General features: G+C 40.5%; 1 protein-coding gene across 2 annotated transcripts; it reads left to right on the top strand.

The window, feature by feature from the left end:
- Positions 1–356: 356 nt before the first annotated feature.
- On the top strand, positions 357–16,991 carry LOC144593093 (tyrosine-protein kinase SRK2-like). 2 transcript variants are annotated; one of them, XM_078398534.1, is made up of 9 exons: positions 357–838; positions 2,943–3,111; positions 6,763–6,881; positions 8,075–8,238; positions 9,319–9,484; positions 10,871–11,029; positions 11,646–11,824; positions 15,154–15,310; positions 15,393–16,991. In XM_078398534.1, exons 3-9 carry the CDS (start codon positions 6,779–6,781, stop codon positions 15,584–15,586), a joined length of 1,122 nt encoding a protein of 373 aa, XP_078254660.1. In that variant the 5' UTR covers positions 357–838; positions 2,943–3,111; positions 6,763–6,778; the 3' UTR covers positions 15,587–16,991. The 2 variants fall into 2 exon arrangements, with proteins under 2 accessions (XP_078254660.1, XP_078254661.1); XM_078398535.1 differs by lacking the exons at positions 357–838; positions 2,943–3,111 and adding an exon at positions 5,601–6,048.
- Positions 16,992–18,269: the final 1,278 nt, after the last annotated feature.

Here is an 18,269-nt window from a genome sequence, read left to right as displayed (position 1 = left end):
GTTCAAGATATAGATAGATATATCAGCATTTCTCAGCATTTCCCTGAGCAAGGCTTGATCTACCTCTGTTGAATCTTTGTTTGGGTATGTCCATCTTCTATGTTTGTAGTTAAATCTTCACAATTTTCTCAATTGGTTTTTCAACTAAAATTGTTCATGCAAACAATCTTTTTTTTTTCCATGCAAAATGACAAAATGAGTCATGTTCTCCAAACCACAAATGTCATTTCCCAATCAGATGCAAAGGGATTTCCGCAACATCACGTTTAAACTTCCACTGGCTTAGAAATGTAACAGTTTATTATCGACGAGCCCAGTTCTTTGAAGACAGCCATTTGTTCGGAGTTTGACACGACGTTACAATGGAAGTTGTATGTTGTTGCTTCAAGATTCCATTAAATCAAAATTCCACTTCAGAGAATGATAAAAGTGTCATTCTACCAGGTGGTACAAGGCAGAACGTCAATGAGTTAACTGGAACGGCAGGGCACACTAGCAAATCCACTCAACTGTGTGTCCCAACTACGAACATTGATCAGCAGGGATTACCAACCTCAGGTCCTGGTACTGTGGACCCAGACACTAATGGGGCCAATATTGGATTACACAGCAATGAATTTCTCAGTTCCTATGTTGTACTGTTTAACTATGTGGCCCAGAACCACGAAGAGTTGACCGTAACCAAAGGAGAGTTCTTGAAGATCCTTGGTAAGGAAGGGGACTGGTGGCTTGTTCAGAAAGAGTGGAAAGATTCTGAATCCCCCAGGCATAAAAAATCATGCTCTGGGTTTGTTCCTGTTGAGATACTGGCAAAGGTGAAAAGCCTGGAAGAAGAACTGTGAGTATTAACTGCACACAAGATGATTTACAACCCACTGTATCTCAATCATTAGGTTGGCAGCAATCCACACAGAATGAAACTGGACATTGCATAGTAGCTGCTGATCACCTGCCTGCAAAATGCCATTTATGGTATGAAGTTAGATCTGGAATTAATATATGTTTGACTTGCATTTGTTAGCATTTATTTCAAGAAAAGCATGAAAACAGGGATGTAATGCTGAGACCGCATTTGGGATATTGTGAACAGCTTGGACCCCCATATCTGAGAAAGGATGTGCTGGTGTTAGAGAAGGTCCAGAGGAAGTTTACAAGAATGATCCCAGAGATGATCGGGTAAACGTACAATGAGGGGTTGACGGCATTGGGCCTGTACTTGCTGGAGTTTAGAAGGATGGGGTGGGGGGGGGGGGGGGGGGTAAGGCCTGGATAGAGTGGATGGGGAGAAGATATTTCCACTAGAGTCTATGACTAGAGGCCACAAAATAAAAGGACTTACATGTAGAAAGAAGATGAGGATGAATTTCTTTAGTCAGAGGAATCTTTGGAGTTCATTGCAATAGACGACTGCAAAGGCCAAGTCATTGGGTATTTTTAAGGTGGAGATTAACAGATTCTTGATTAATAAGGATGTCAAAGGTTATGGGGAGAAGGCAGGAGAATGGGGTTGAGGAAAGATAGATCTGCCATGAATGACAAAGTAGATTTGATGGGCCGAATGGTCTACTTCTGCAACTTATAAACTTATGACTAGAATAGTCCCACATTTCAGAAGTAACATTCCAAAAAGCCATTACAATCCTTCACACTTAACAGTATAGAGGATGGAACTTAAACTCCATGTATCCATCACAGGAGTTGGATGCCCTCTGACGATTCTGTAGAATAGAAATGCACTTGGAGCCTTAAAAGCACTAGTAGGCTAGCACATGCGATGGCTGGAAAGAGCGGGTCAGTTTGCAGCATTGCACATAATTTGAAAATGGCTTGTTTAGGAGAGTGAAGTGCCTGCCAGGCATTCTGTGAATTGATACTGACAAAGGCAATGTATCTTGGTATCGTAATACAGCCTCACTATGTTGTCCCCATCTAATGGCCTTTCTGCTTACAAAAGCAACAGAAAGCGTTTCCCGAAAGAAAATCCATTACGTATCATCTGAAAAGGACAGTCGTGATAAAAGGCAGGCTCTTCAAAACTTTTGTAATTGTCACAGCATAACTAAAAGTCCCATGTAAAGAAAGTCTAGAGTGTTCAATTGCCATATGAATAGAAAAGGAACAATTAAATTCTTACTGGCAGCAGCATAACAAATCTGTCAATACAATATTCAGTGAATAACACGATGAACAAAAAACTTTCAATAAATAAAAAAATCCAATATTAATGCAAAACAAAATGGCAGATAATAGATATAAATAACTATTGTTCCTATTTAATTATTTTAGTAAATTATTTCAGCTTTGGGGTGTGATGGACGGTTCTAAACACTCAAACACTCAAACTAAACAGATGCGATCGTGATTTTTTTAAAATCAACACAGATAAATTGTGGAAGACAGACATATATTGTCACAATAATACATGTGGAATTTCTATTGCCCTCCATCAAATAGTGGCTCATGTCTTTCAAAAATAAACATTCGATAATGATCCGAAACTTCAGCACATGGAGGAAGCGGTGACCTGGAAAACAACCTTGAGGTGAGAAGAGGTTGGATGGTTGGGGGGGGAGGGGGGGGGGGGAGGGGCGATACAAGGTCGTCAATGCTGTGATATACTTTAAAACAATTATACATTCATTTTCTGGGCTCAACTTACCAGAATAAGGAGCCATAACTGAGGAGCTCAGAGGAAGGCCAGATCATGTAGGAAGGCTATCAATGGGTCAGGAAGATTAGAAGATATCAGGAAGATGGGTCAGGGGGATCTGAGATGGCAGGCAATCGATGGGATGGTCAGGCACATGGATTAGAATGAGTTGTGGTTCAGGGGAAAGATTGAAGTCCAGAAGAAAGGTTGGTGTAATGCATAGATGTTCATTCTCGTACTTCTCCCTTTCTTCACGCACAATAACATTAAACTTTTCCCTCTCTTCTCTCAGATTGCCAAGAGCTCCAAATTGCCCAGGACACAGCAGTAGACCCTGGAGGGAGTGAAGAGGAAAATCCAGTATCACTCGATTTAATTTGTGACCACCAGTCCAAATACTGACATTGTGCTAGTCTCCAAACTTTGCACAAAGGCAGAATCTACATCTGGTGAATTGCAAGGTGCTAAGTAACAGCTCACCAATGGAAAGACAACCATGGTTTTGCAACATTCACCTGCCAGAAAGCTTGAACTCTTTGCCAAGGAGTATTTGCATAAGATTTGCAGCACCTCAGGTCAAGCAAGTGGTGGCCAAGACCACCAGGATATTTGTGGACTCTCCAAGTTGCAGCTTCTAATGGCTGATGTCTCACGCCTCCTTTGCAGCGTATGCTGAAACCGCTCCACATCTGTGTGCAGCTGTGGAAGTTCAGCCTGCTGTCATTGTGGCTCCACATGACAGGGTATAAACGGGTTTGAAGGCAGGCAAACCTTTGCTAAGTAACCACTCCATGGACTGGTAATAGCCCCATGGAGCACAAAACTGCTGCCCTCTCAGCAGTAATCCTCACACCACTGCCACTTGGCCGCTACGCTTGCTGTCACCAGCCGACAGTCAGGCCACATTGCTGCTGCATATACCCAAGGCACAATCTGAGCATGCGAGTCTTCAAGGTCTAAGCTGCTCAGAGATGTCCTCGACAAGCACCACCAGCCACATGGCAGGACCTTCCACAGCTGAGCACTGTGGTCGCACCAGCCTAAGACAAAGGCACTCAGGGCACAGCCATCAAAAGAATGGTCGTTATTAAAGAACACTTTTATACAATAGGGCAAACTTTTTTGGCTCAGTTGTTTGACCTTTACTTCAACACAATAGTTGAACAGATATTCTGATGGGCAGAGAGATGGTGAGGCATGAGACTCTTGAAGACCAGGATTTGCAACCATCAGAATTGCAATTGGATTATCAAAACTAGCCCAGGGATTGAAATCTAGCACGGAAACAGGCCCTTCAGCACAGTCCACGTGCCAGCTAACCCCATACACTAACACTATCGTACACACTAGGGACAATTTCCAATTTTACAAAGCCAATTATCCTACAAACCTGTAAGTCTTTGGAGTGTGGGAGGAAACTGGAGCACCCGGAGAAATCCCATGCAGGTCACGAGGAGAAGATCACAGGAAGAACGTACAAATTTCATACAGACAACACCCGTGGTCAGGATTGAACTCAGATCTCTGGCACTGTAAGGGGGCAGCTCTACCACTGCACCATCCTTTTCCCGTTTCTCAGCATTTGGCAGAAAGCCGATGCAAAGGAACGTGGCCTCATGATAATGTGGCTGTGGAGCATGCCGGTGAACACATAAATTGTGAAACCTACTCTGGACTTCCTGAAAGCAGGCCAGGCAATGGAAGTACTGTTTAAAGTACTGACAATTGTGTTTTTCTCTATTACATTTCACGTGGCAGCAGGGCTCTTGTTGGATGCATGCTACCCACGTCACTAGAACAGGCTTACGCAGTGAATTCTAGAACTGTATCATAGATTGTTAGCCCTCGTCACTTAGAATAGACATTCAGTTGTTTGAGGAGGTTGCATGTTGCACAGCAGATTACACAGGCATCATGACTGCAGGCACGAGACCAGCAATTACGTTTCATAATGTTATGCTCCAGCTTGACATTGGAGAAGTGGAATCTCTTGTTTTTGATATTGAACAGGATTGCTATGTACAGCACACAAAAATATTTTTGCTCAATGATGTTATGCAGCACGATTAAGCCTGCAATCCCTGAAACCAATTACACATTCTGCTTGTGTAGAAAGGAACTGCAGATGATAGTTTATATTGAAGATAGGCACAAAGTGCTGGAGTAAATCAACGGGTCAGGCAGCATCTTTGGAGAAAAAGGATGGGTGGCATTTTGGGTTGAAACCCTTCTTCAGACCCTGAAGAACAGTTCTGACCTGAAACATCACCCATACTTTATCTCGAGATACAGCCTGACCCATTGAGTTACTCCAACATTTTTTGCCTATATACATACTGCCTGCTGCTCTTTGGCAACAAAATGAAGTACTACCAGCTCTGAAGCTGCAGGGAGCAATGGGGGACCTTCCTTTGCAGCAGCGGTCTAGTTTAGTTTGAGTTTAGTTCAGCACACCAAGTCCACACTGACCACCGCACTCTAACACTATCCTACACACACTAGGGACAATTTACATTTATACCAAGCCAATTAACCCACAGACCTGTACGTCATGAGTGTGGGAGGAAACAGAAGATTTGGGGAAAAACCAAGGTCATGGGGAGAACATCCAAACTCAGTACAGACAAGCGCCCATAGTCAGGATCGAACCTGGGTCTATGGCACAATAAGGCAGCAACTCTACGACTGCACCACTGGGCTGCCTTGGTCGGCAAATATTTCCAGTTATTACCTGCTAGAAGACCAAGAACCAAAGGTCATTGACATGGTGACCTTCACCTTGTGCTCTAACACAACCCATGGGCTCAATAGGTAGCAGATTTCAGTGAGAGCATCCTTGTAAAAGCAGATGCTTCACAAATTATTCCTTACTAATTTAGGCTGAAGGATTGCTCTTTAATCAGTAAGGGTGCTTTTGTCCAACTACTGAAAATCTTTCTCTTCACACCTGCTGTTAAACCCTGTCAACCCATCCACGAACTTTTCTTGTCCTGCTCTGTCGACCTTCCACTGATCCACCCAACACTGAAGGTATGGCCATTAATGCACTCATGTCTGCAAGCAACTAGCTTTGGCAGAAGTGCTGGTCGGGAGACGAAGTGTATTAGCAACTAGCAAAGTCAAAGAACTGCAGATGCTAGAATCTTGAGCAAAACACAAAGTGCTGGAGGAACACAATGGGTCAGGCAGTATTTGTGGAGGTAATGGACATCTGAAGAAGGGTTCTGGTCCAAAATGTTGTCTGTCTTTTCCCTCACCAGATACTGCTTGGCACACTATGTTCCTCCAACACTTTGTCTTTGGTTCATTTTACAACCAGTCCACCACCACTCCTTGAAGACTTCAGCAACTTTGAAAAAGTCAAGATAACAGTAAACATTTCTCGGATCACTGAAATGGTAAATAGAAAGGGAACATAAACTAACCTGCATTTAGTGGATGATGCCTATACATAGCATTCCTAATGTATATTTTCTCGTGGACTCCATGTTCACCCATATGACATGAACAAAATTGACGAGTCCAGTGGTTGTATTGGCATCAGATCAGCGGTGTAAACTAATAGAATCTACATAGTGAGTATATGTTAAGATATGCTAACATCCTCATCAACATGACACCCATCATTTAATCAGTACAACATATATATGCATATCTATATGTATGAGCTTGTGTTTTGGAAGCCGTACTAGAACCAATTCAGCATTTGTAATGATTGAAGAGCAACATAGTTTCCTTTGATTAATTTTTTAGATAATAGAATGATTATACTTATCTCCTTAAGAGAACAAATAAATAGAGTAAAATATATACTTAACTAGTTTTTACAATGTAGATGAAAAGAAAATAATTTCTTTGGTCTAATAGCCTTCCACTCATTTTGATATTCTGAAATGAGTTGATATATATTTTATTGATAACATGAAAAAGTGTTTAATCTTCTCTCAGTATTTTGCAAGGTGCAAGTCCACAAATTTGATCAATGCAGAGATATTATTCATTATACAGTGAGAAAACTAATGATAATTCATTTATAAGTTGGATTTTGCATTATGATGCAAAATATAAATCTTCAATTGGTTTATTTAATGTTATGCTCACTTCTATTACAGTTGGTATTATGGAAAAATGAACCGATTTGAAGCAGAAAACCACCTTTCTTCCAGTCAAAATGTTGGATTGTTTCTTGTCCGCAAAAGTGAATCATTGCTGGATTCATATGTGTTATCAGGTGAAAAGTTTTAAGCATAACATAAATACACTATCAAGGCTTTGCCCCAATACCTTGCATTAAATATAGGATTCATTAGATGCTTGTTGGGAAACTGAAGAGCAGTAATTCCATAATTTGCATTTATATGGCATCATAAAATGTGAAAGTAAATCCCAAATTGCTTTATCCCAATGGAATTTCTGACTGAACGCCATTAATGGAAATATGATATTGTTTCTGATAGTTAGATAATAATCATCTCGTGTGTTCTTGGCTATTCATGTATTTTGTGCAAAGTTACCTTTAATGATCAAAATCAGAAGTTTGTGCATCTCCAATTGTTTACTACCAGTCTGCATACATACTTCAACAAAATTGTCCTCTTGAGTAAGTTTTCAAAGAATTTCTCAAGCTGTACACTATAGACTGTACACTGTCTGTGTATTTTCCTGTGAAAATCTCAAAACAATTCAATTTTTGGTCAATCCACATGCAATTGAGATTCCATCACACTTCCAGAGGATGTAACAGGATTTCAGTTCAAAGGTTCAAAGGTATTTTATTGTCACGTGTACCACTTAAGGTACAGTGAAACTGGAGTAGATTAAAGGAACTACTGGTTAAAATTGAATCAGTATGAAGAATGTCTTGCTTTATATTTCACAGGGGCCAATTGATGCTGGTAGCACCTGGAAAATTATTTATGATTTTGAATGTCTGACCACCAACTTTCAATATTTTGCAATTTTCATTGGGGAAAATGTAACAACTTCACCAACATTCCTTTAGGAAGGAGATGAGGAATTTCTTTAGTCAGAGGGTGTTGAATCTGTGGAATTCTTTGCCACAGAAGGCTGTGTAGGCTAAGTCAATGGGTATTTTTAAGGCAGAGATAGATTCTTGATAAGTACGGGTGTCAGGGGTTTATGGAGAGAAGGCAGGAGAATGGGGTTAGGAGGGAGATATAGATCAGCCGTGATTGAATGGCAGAGTAGACTTGATGGGCCAAATGGCCTAATTCTGCTCCTATCACGTATGACAACAATATGTTTAGACCTGTGCTTTCCCATCATAGTCAGAAGATAAGAATGAAAACTGATTTCACAATAGTTTTTGCAGAACTTATACTTCCTGTGCTCAGGGAATTAACACTTACAGCAAACACTAACGTTATCAAGTGTGATATTGATTATTAATCATTTTCTTTTCAGTTCTAACTGAAGAATCCGTTCTGCATTTTATAATTTCACAAAATGGAAACAGTAAATTTTACATCAAAGGAGGTCCAAGTTTTATCATTATTCAAGAATTAATTGAGCATTATAAAAACAAAGAATTACTTTGTGGAATTAAATTAAAAAGACCAAGCGAGAAGGTAAGTCTAAAAGTAGGATTTTTTAAAATCTATGGAGAATTTTTTTTTAAATCCTTTCCATTCACTCTGAGCTATGTAAAAGTAAGAAAGTAAAAGGACATTAAAAGCTTTGCCTCAGAAATCTTCAGAATTTAATGCCAGTGAGATCTAATCCATTTGGCCTACATAAAACCAATGTATTGACCCCTTGTTTGAAGCACGCAGTGGGACAATAGGTTCATTTTTTGACACCGCCAAGAAATCTACATCCGCAGTGGTGGGGGTTTGAATCTATTCTTCCCTGTGTTACAACCATGATCTCCTCACCCCTTGTGAAAAGAGACCCTTCCAGACATATTTTACTAAAAGAAGTTTAGTTTTCTAAATATTATTAATGGACCATACATGATTCAACTGATGTTATGTCAATGATCATCTCAAAGCCCAAGATTAATTGGGCAAAAATTGACATCAATTTATGGGATGTTGATGGAATTTGAGTGTTTGACGACACTGGGCCTGTACTTGCTGGAGTTTAGAAGGATGAAGCGGGACCTCATTGAAACTTACCAAATAGTGAAAGGCCTAGATAGTGTGGATGTGCAAAGGATGTTTCCACTAGTGAGAGAGTCTAGGACCAGAGGCCATAGCCTCAGAATAAAAAGACATAGCTTTTTAAAGGAGATGAGGAGGAAACGCTTTGGACCGAGAGTGGTGAATCCATGGAATTCATTGCAACAGAATGCTGTGGAGGCAGTCAATGGATATATTTAAGACAGAGATTGACAGATTCTTGATTAGTACAAGTGTCAGGGGTATGGGGAAGAAGGCAGGAGAATGGGGTTGAGAGTTCAAGATAGATCAGCCATGATTGGATGGCAGAGTTGACTTGATTGGCCGAGTTATCTAATTCTGCTCCCAAAATTTATGAATTTGCTTTGTGGTCAGTGACATTCAGCTGACAACTATTAGTTCTGCTCAACCAATCCTGTGTTGTGGACACAATACAGTCCATTGTAAATCTAGCTTTATATCCTACTCTTGGTGATAGTTTCCTAAAATTTCCTATTCTTCCTAAATCATTGTTTTGTTTATAAACAGAAAAAGCCAGTTCTTCGCCATTTATCATATAACACTGTTGGCAAATGGGAAAGACCAAAAGAAGAGTTCACTTTAGTCAAGCGCATAGGAACTGGTAATTATGGAGAGGTATGGAAAGCCATCTGGAACAATAGTGTACCTGTTGCCATTAAAATGTTAAAAGCAGGTAATCATGATTTTCAATAATTGATTTATATTTATAATTTAAATCTTGGATTGTAATTAAATATGGTGAAGAACTTACATATCTTGCCAGATTGGCCACATATACCAAAGCACAATATTTTAAGATTATATCCATAGCTTAATTAATCATAATGGCAAGTGTAAATCTGGATGGCTTCAGCAAAGCGGTACAGAGGTGGAATTGAAAAAAACGAAATCACAAAGCAACCTACATGAAAAGAGAGACACAAAATTCTGGAGCAACTCAGTGGGTCAGGCAGCATCTCTGGAGAAAATGGATAGGTGAATATTTGGGTTGGGACCCTTGCTTGTTTCTATCTTCGGTATAAACCGATCCAAATTGTCACCCATCCCTTTTCTCCAGAGATACAGATTAACCCGAGTTACTCCAGGGTTTTGTGTTTATCTCTGGTATAAAACAGCATCTGCAGTTCCTTTTTATTACAACAAGAAAGGAGTCTGTTTAATTCCCAGTAATGCCATTATAGAATCAAGAGGAAAAGGGAAAGTATGTTGGGAAGAAATAGAGGATAATTAGAACATAAAACAGTGCAGCACAGGAACAGGCCCTTCAGCCCACAATGTCTGTGCCGAACATTATGCCAAGACCAACTCTTACCTGCTTGCACATAATCTATATCTCTCCATTCCCTGCATATCCATGTGCTTATCTTAAATCCCACTATCGTCCCAATGACAGGGGTACAAAGAAAAGCTGTACCTGCTAACTTTCCCATGCCCCTGTACCTCAATTTGATGCCGAGAGAAAATTACTGACTCCCCTTAAGAAATGTAACTTTAAAATTGTTGGGATACAAAAATTTGGGAAAGGTCGGGTAGGGGAAATGGTTCATTTGATCTTTCTCTTCCATCCTTAAACTGTGGAATTAATAGAAAAACTGCAATGTGAGAACTTAATTATATTCAGTCGACCATAATGCAGGCCGTGTCATTCACTAGTCTGACACCAGACTCCAAAACAGACACACTTTTATGATCTCTGTCATGCAAAAGTGGAATAAGATAGAATTAATGTGAATGAATTGTCAGTGGTTGGCCTGGACTCCATGGGCTGAAGTGTTCATTTCCATTTTGTGTCTCTAAACTAAACTCCTAATTGCATAGTACTTAAATACAGTGAAGCGAATATCCTCTTTCTATGTGGGAGAATTGCATCGTCTCAATAGGAATCAGGTGTACTTAGCTACCCACCATGGGATTACCCATCATGGTTACGAGCACATTTTCTCTTAATTGTTGATTGCTTTAGTGTTCCATCATGTAGGTGGGTGATCACCTTGAGCTGCACACTCATCCATATTTGGAAATCTTCTTGCCGAGTCAAACCACGATTATGTATTAACAGCTGACGCAGATTCCAGCAATTTTCTGAAAGAAGCCCAAATTATGAAGTGCTTCCAGCACCGGAATCTGATCACACTGTATGCCGTATGCACAAGAACACAACCTTTGTTCATTGTTATTGAACTGATGAAACATGGAGATCTCTTGAATTATTTAAGGGGTAAGTACCTGGTCCATTTAAAGTCAAAATAAAATTTTACATCGTTCTGACTTGCAACCATCGTATTCTGAACAATTTCTTTTACCAGAATGTTACCCGAATTAGAGGGTTTTACTAGAATTCTGCCTGGATTAAAGGGTTTCAACTACAGGAAGAGTGGACGGGCAGGATTGTTTGCCCTAGAATGGTGGAGGTTGAGGGGAGACTTGATAGAGCATTGAAAATAAGAGGCTTAGATAAGGTAGACAGTCAGAATCTTTTTCCCAGGGTGGGAATGTCCAACACTAGAGTGCAGAGCTACAAGGTGAGAAGGTGAACGTTTAATGGAGATGTGCAGGACAAGTTTTACACAGAGTGATGGAGGCCTGGAACACATTGCCAGGGTTAGTGGTGGAGGCAGACTGATTGTGGCGTTTAAGATAGGCACATGGAAGTGCAGGGAATAGAAGGATATGGATGATGCACAGGCAGATGAGATCATTTTAACTAGGCATCATATTGGGTAAAAAGAACTGTGGGCAGAAAGGCCCAATCCTGTAATGCACTGTTCAATGTTCTATGCTCTATTCAAATACTATGTACGGTCAGATTGACAATTATGTACATCCCTTTCCAGAATCTAATGGCTGCTTTACAATCGTACAATTAATAGACATGGCAGCTCAGATTGCGGCTGGAATGTCATACCTTGAATCCAACTGCTATGTCCATCTGGATTTAGCAGCAAGAAACATTCTCGTGGGCGACAACATCGTTTGTAAAATTTCAGATTTTGGGTTAAGCAAATTGTTAAAGGTAGGCAATGAATATACTTATGTTAAAATAAATTGTGGAAAATGTTTTAAGCACATTGCAATTGTCAAAATTAATTAAGACACAACTTATATTCAAAACTAAACTTGAGCAGATTAAGTCACAATGCTCCATTTTGTCTATGCATCCGTGGGCGTGCTAAATACAGTTAAAGACCAATTTTCCAACACCCTCGGTTCCACAGCCTTTATGGATTTCTGCACCAACAGAGGTTAAGTGATAATGAAACAACAATACACCCCTGGCCCACTAATGACACCTCTCACATGTCGCTAAAGCATCATCCACCTCTATTCACCTATCCATCTCCCCTCACATCCAGAATCTTGGAATCATCCTTGATCAAACCCTCTCCTTCGACAAACACATCAAACACATCACCAAGACAGCCTTCTTCCACCTCAAAAACATTGCCCGTCTCCGTCCATCCCTCTCCTCCACAGCTGCTGAAACCCTCATCCACGCCTTCATCACCTCTCGTCTGGACTACTGCAACAGCCTCCTCTATGGTTCACCCTCAAAAATCATCAACAAACTCCAACACATCCAGAACTCCGCTGCCCGTCTTCTCACCCACTCCCCGATCCGTGACCATATCACCCCCGTCCTTTACAAGCTCCACTGGCTCCCCATCCCCCAGAGAATCCAGTACAAAATCCTCCTCATGACATACAAAGCCCTCCATAACCTGGCCCCATCCTACCTGACTGACCTCCTCCACAGACACACTCGCACCCGTACCCTCCGCTCTGCTGCTGCTAACCTCCTGTCCCCCCCCATCCGGACCAAACTCAGATCCTGGGGGGACAGGGCTTTCTCCATCGCTGCTCCCACCCTCTGGAACTCACTACCCCAAACCGTCAGAGACTCCTCCTCACTCACCACATTCAAAACATCACTGAAGTCTCATCTGTTCAGCACTGCCTTCAATCACTGACCGTTACCTCACCTTCTTTTTCCTTTTCTCTTCGTTTACTCATTTATCTATTTATTTTCTTTTATGTTTTAGTAAACCTTGTAAAGCGTCTTTGAGTGTTAGAAAAGCACTATATAAATGTAATGCATTATTATTATTATTATCATTATTATTATTATTTATAATTCAGGCGATCTCCATGTTTCATTTGGTTGTTTAAATTAATACTGATTAGCTAATTAATTTATTGCATCGAATGGAAGTCGCATTCCCAATCTCGTTGTACCCCTGTACAATGACAATAAAGATATATTGTATTGTATAGAGTGCTAGAAACATAAATAAAACAGATATAAAATGTATAGGAAGGAATTGCAGACGCTGGTTTAAACCGAAAATAGACAAAAAGCTGGAGTAACTCAGGGGGTTGGACAGCATCTCTGGAGGAAAAGAATAGGTGACGTTTGGGGTCACGACCCTTCTTCAGACTGAGAGACAGGGGAAAGGGAAATGAAAGATATAGAAAGTGATATAGAGAGATATAGAACAAAGGAATGAAAGGGTTGCAAAATTATAACAATGATAAAGGAAACAGACCATTGTTAGCTGTGGGCTAGATGAAAACAAGTTACAGGCAATGAGACTCAACAAGACGACTTTGAAATTAGTACAACGACATGGGTGGGAGGACAGAGAGAGGGAATGCAAGGGTTACTTGAAGTTAGAGAAATCAATATTCATATTATATGAACGTGAATATGAATGTCGACTTCTCCAACTTTAGATAGCTCCTCTGTCCCTACCTTCCCCTCCTCCTTCCCAGATCTCCCTCTATCTTCCTGTCTCCACCTATATCCTTCCTTTGTCCCGCCCCCCTGACATCAGTCTGAAGAAGGGTCTCGACCCGAAACGTCACCCATTCCTTCTCTCCCGAGATACTGCCTGACCTGCTGAGTTACTCCAGCATTGTGTGAATAAATCAATATTCATACAGCTGGGTTGGAACCGAGGAAAAACTTCTTCAGTCAGAGAGTTGTAAATCTGTGCAATTCTCTGCCTCAGAAGGCTGTGGAGGCCAATTCTCTGGATGCTTTCAAGAGAGAGCTAGATCTCTTAAAGATAGCAGAGCCAGGGGGTATGGGGAGAAGGCAGGAACGGGGCACTGATTGTGAATGATCTGCCATGATCACATTGAATGGCGGTGCTGGCTCGAAGGGCCGAATGGCCTACTCCTGCACCTATCGTCTATTAAATGAGTGGAATGACTTGCTGTCTTGTCCCTGACTTGCACTATCTCCCCAGCCCTGGGTTCCGATGCCACTCCTGACACAAAGTGCACCAGTGAGCCCTTCTTCAGCCACCGAAAGGACACAAAGTGCTGGAGTAATTCAGCAGCTCGGGATCTCTGGAGAACACGGATAGGTGACATCGGGACCCTTCTTTAGACTAATTCTGTCGCAGAGCTACTCCAGCATTTTGTATCGTTTCACTTCAAAACTAGGCGCCAAAGCCACTGGTCTCCACCAGTGAACCATTCTTTACCAGTTCAGAGTGGTTGGTGTGGCTCACGTTGTAGCCCTGGTGACAGCGCTTTCTTCAGTATGCCCCCACCGCCAGAACGCGATCGGTCACCATGGTGCTCTCTCCCCCAACAATAAAGCAGAAATGGCTGGAACTGCTCATATTAGCTTTGTCTCTCTGTATACAGATGCTGCCCAGTCTTATTCCAGTGCTTCTATACTATTTCAGGTTGACTTGCAATATTTTGCATGTCTTATAGTAAGGGAATGTTCTTAAGAATCAAGTACAAATACATACCTCCAATTTGGAAATGACAATAGACAATAGGCAATAGGTGCAGGAGTAGGCCATTCAGCCCTTTGAGCCAGCACCGCCATTCAATGCGATCATGGCTGATCACTCTCAATCAGTACCCCGTTCCTGCCTTCTCCCCATACCCCCTCACTCCGCTATCCTTAAGAGCTCTATCCAGCTCTCTTGAAAGCATCCAACGAACTGGCCTCCACTACCTTCTGAGGCAGAGAATTCCACACCTTCACCACTCTGACTGAAAAAGTTCTTCCTCATCTCTGTTCTAAATGGCCTACCCCTTATTCTTAAACTGTGGCCCCTTTCTAATCATTTCAGGTAAAGTGGTTAAAACAGTAATAAAATAGGAAAAGTCACATCAATAGTCATTTTTAATTATGCCTATGATCCAAGTCTGAAGAAGGGTACTGACCCGAAAGGTTACCCATGAGTTACTGCAGCACTTTGTCTCTTCTTGTGCAAACCAGCACCTGCAGTTCCTCGCTTCTACACTTTGAGCTGTAGAATTGTTGCTTTGATATTGTAATTAACCAAACTTTTCATGGTTGCATGCTTCCCATGACAGGGTGCCTCTGCCACTGAAATGTCGGACGGTAAACTTCCAATTAAGTGGACTGCTCCAGAGGTTGTGATTAAAAATCAGGTTTCCATGAAATCTGATGTGTGGTCCTTTGGTGTAGTTTTGTACGAGATCATTACATTCGGGAAAATACCATATGCCGGTAAGCATATTAATCTACAATATCCTGATTTTGAATGGCATATTTTTAATTCAACTTGCATTAACATTTTCTGAAATTGCAGGAATACCAAATAACATGGTACTATTAGAGTTGGCCAAAGGCTATCGGATGCCATGTCCAAAAGACTGTCCTCAACCAATCTACAACATCATGGAAGATTGTTGGAATGAAACGCCATCTCAAAGGCCATTATTTAGTACACTGAAATTGCAGTTGGAAGACTACATCGCAAACAATTACAGTCCTCTGTATTAAACATCTTGGAAATGAGAGAAAAGTCCTACTTGACATTATGACTCTACAGGATTTTGAAGCAGGAGTAAAAAAAATAAAGTTAGTGCATCTCACTCTTATTTCTCTGAAAACTGGACAGCAACGTTAGCTAACTTCCTACTTGTAGAAATCAGGAAGCTACTGCCAAAAATATTCTACTTCTCCATAGTGATCACATTTGCAAAAATCAGATAAGTAATGCTTAGTAACATCAGCAAGATGAAGGAGCTGGTTATTGATTTCAGGAAGCATGGAGTACATACTGCAATCTGCATCAATGGTACCAAATGGATGGGAACTTCAAATTCTGTGTAAACATTACAAAGATTCTGTCCTGGACAACTACATTGAAGCCAAGGCCTAAAAAGCCCATAGCAAAGCCTCTTTGTCCTCAGGAGACGAAGGATATTTGACATATCTACAACTACTCTTACCACTTCTACAGACTATCAGGTTGCATCATAGCTTGATTTAGCAACAGCTCTGCCATAACCGCAAGAAATTGCAGACAGTTGTAGATATATTGCAATCCATCACACAGACCAGACTCCCTAACAATGACTCCATCTACATCTCACACTATCTCAGGAGGGCAGTCAACATAATGAAAAACCTTTTCCACCCCAGTCATTCACTCTTCTCCCTGCTCCCATCAGACAGAATACAAAAGCTTGAAAGAACGCACCACCTGGTTCAAGAACAGCTTATTCCCCTCTTATCAAGCTTTTGAATGGCTCTCCCATGAACTAGGGAGTTCTCCCATGCCTCCAATTTACCTCATTGTACAAGTTAGACTTTTTCCACTCTAGAATTGTAATGCTATAATGTTGAAAACTATATTCTGCACTCAGAAGATGCACAGGTTTGTAAGTTAATTGGCATGGTAAACGTGAAAATTGTCCCTGGTGGGTGTAGGATAGTGTTAATATGCAGGGCTCACTGGTTGGCGCGGACCCAGTGGGCCGAAGGGCCTGTTTCGGCGTTGTCTCTCTAAACTAAATTAATGATTCTTTAACCTGGTTGTTTAGAGCAAATACAATGTCCTCTCCTGTTCATAGAGGCACAAATGCTCTGCAGTGTTTTCAGACTTTGACTGTTAGCTGACATGATTCTTTAGTGAAAAATTATCTATAAAATATCCATCAGAAAGTGTAAGTGTTATGAATGGAATTCTGTTGATTTAAAATACACTATTTTTACTGATTGCTTCTAAATTCATCCAGGCTCTTTATCACGTGTTCCTTGTTTAAATAATGCAAAAAAAACACTGAGTTGGCTTTTTGATATGGCAACTAGTATGCAAATGTTAGAGTAAAATCATAAGATTAGTACAAATATGAAGTACATTTGGATTTAAACCGTGTTATTGTCTTTTTATAAAAGTCCTTTCATGTTAACAATTGTTCTAGTAATAAAATATCACGGATAAGTCTTATTGTCAATTGCTGCACAATGTCCATTTCTTGTTTATTTATAAAGATGCAGCATTAGAAATGCTTATCATGCACGTCTGTACAATCGCATTTAACAGTTTAAACCAACCATTATCATTTCTGCTTCCTCTCAGGTTTACAATTTCTTCTTTTGGGTAGCTGTTTTCCCATTTCTGTGTATCAGATTTAATTGAAGTTTCAAATGAGGAAATGAGCAAGTGTTTCGATGTACCCATATTTAGAGTCATGGAGTTGTACAGCACAGAAACAGACCCTTCAGCCCACAGCACTTCTGCCGCCCATCATGCACATCTATTACTAATTCTACTTAATTCCATATATCTCCTTGCCCTGCTTATTCAAGGAGCCTACCAGTATTCCCATTTTCAAAGAACTGTGAACTTGTACCTCAAGATCTCTCTGTTCAACAACGCTCCCCAGGGCCCTGCCATTCACCATGTAAGCTAGCATTGGTGTATCTTCCCAAAGTGCATTACTTTGCCTAGTACAAATTAAATTCCATCTTCCATTACCTTGCCCACTTTTCCAGTTAATCTATATCCTGTTGTAAATAAGATTTGTCTGGGTTTTCCCATACCAATTTGTGAGATCTGCAAATTTACAAATCATGCCACTTGTATTCTCATCCAAATCATTAATATACATGACAAACAAAGAACCCGGTGCCAATCCCTGTGGCACATTACTGGTTACAGTCCCCAGTTTGAAATACAATGTAGAAACAATGAACTGCAGATGTTTGCTTGCACTTTGCATATGTGATAAAATAAAGGGACCATTGAACCATTAAATCATCCCATATCAAGGCTAATATAACTCCTATTTTGTACAAGCAACCAAAGACACATCTGTCAATTTAATATATTCATTAAGATTGAGGATTATTGTAAATCTAACTCTCATATAATGTTTTAACCAGGTAAAACATATCTTCACTTCAATCCACTCAAGTCTTGTATTCTAATACATTTAATGTATCTATAACCAGAGATTTATTCCCCTTTTATTAGAAAAATAGTATTATAAAATAAATCTGTACATGAGACAATGACTCTCTGTGGCCAAGTGAATTTTACATACACACAGGGATAACTAAAATAGAACATTTTGGTTTACTCCACCTCAAGCCTGATCAACCAGCCCCACCTTCAAATCTAGTACTTTTCATTGGTGAAAACCATTGATCTAATTACTTGGCTGTTTGGAGCTGA

The sequence above is a fragment of the Rhinoraja longicauda genome, chromosome 4 (genome assembly GCF_053455715.1).
Source record: "Rhinoraja longicauda isolate Sanriku21f chromosome 4, sRhiLon1.1, whole genome shotgun sequence".
Classification (NCBI taxonomy): Eukaryota; Metazoa; Chordata; class Chondrichthyes; order Rajiformes; family Arhynchobatidae; genus Rhinoraja; species Rhinoraja longicauda.
This window is presented reverse-complemented; position numbering and strand designations above follow the sequence as displayed.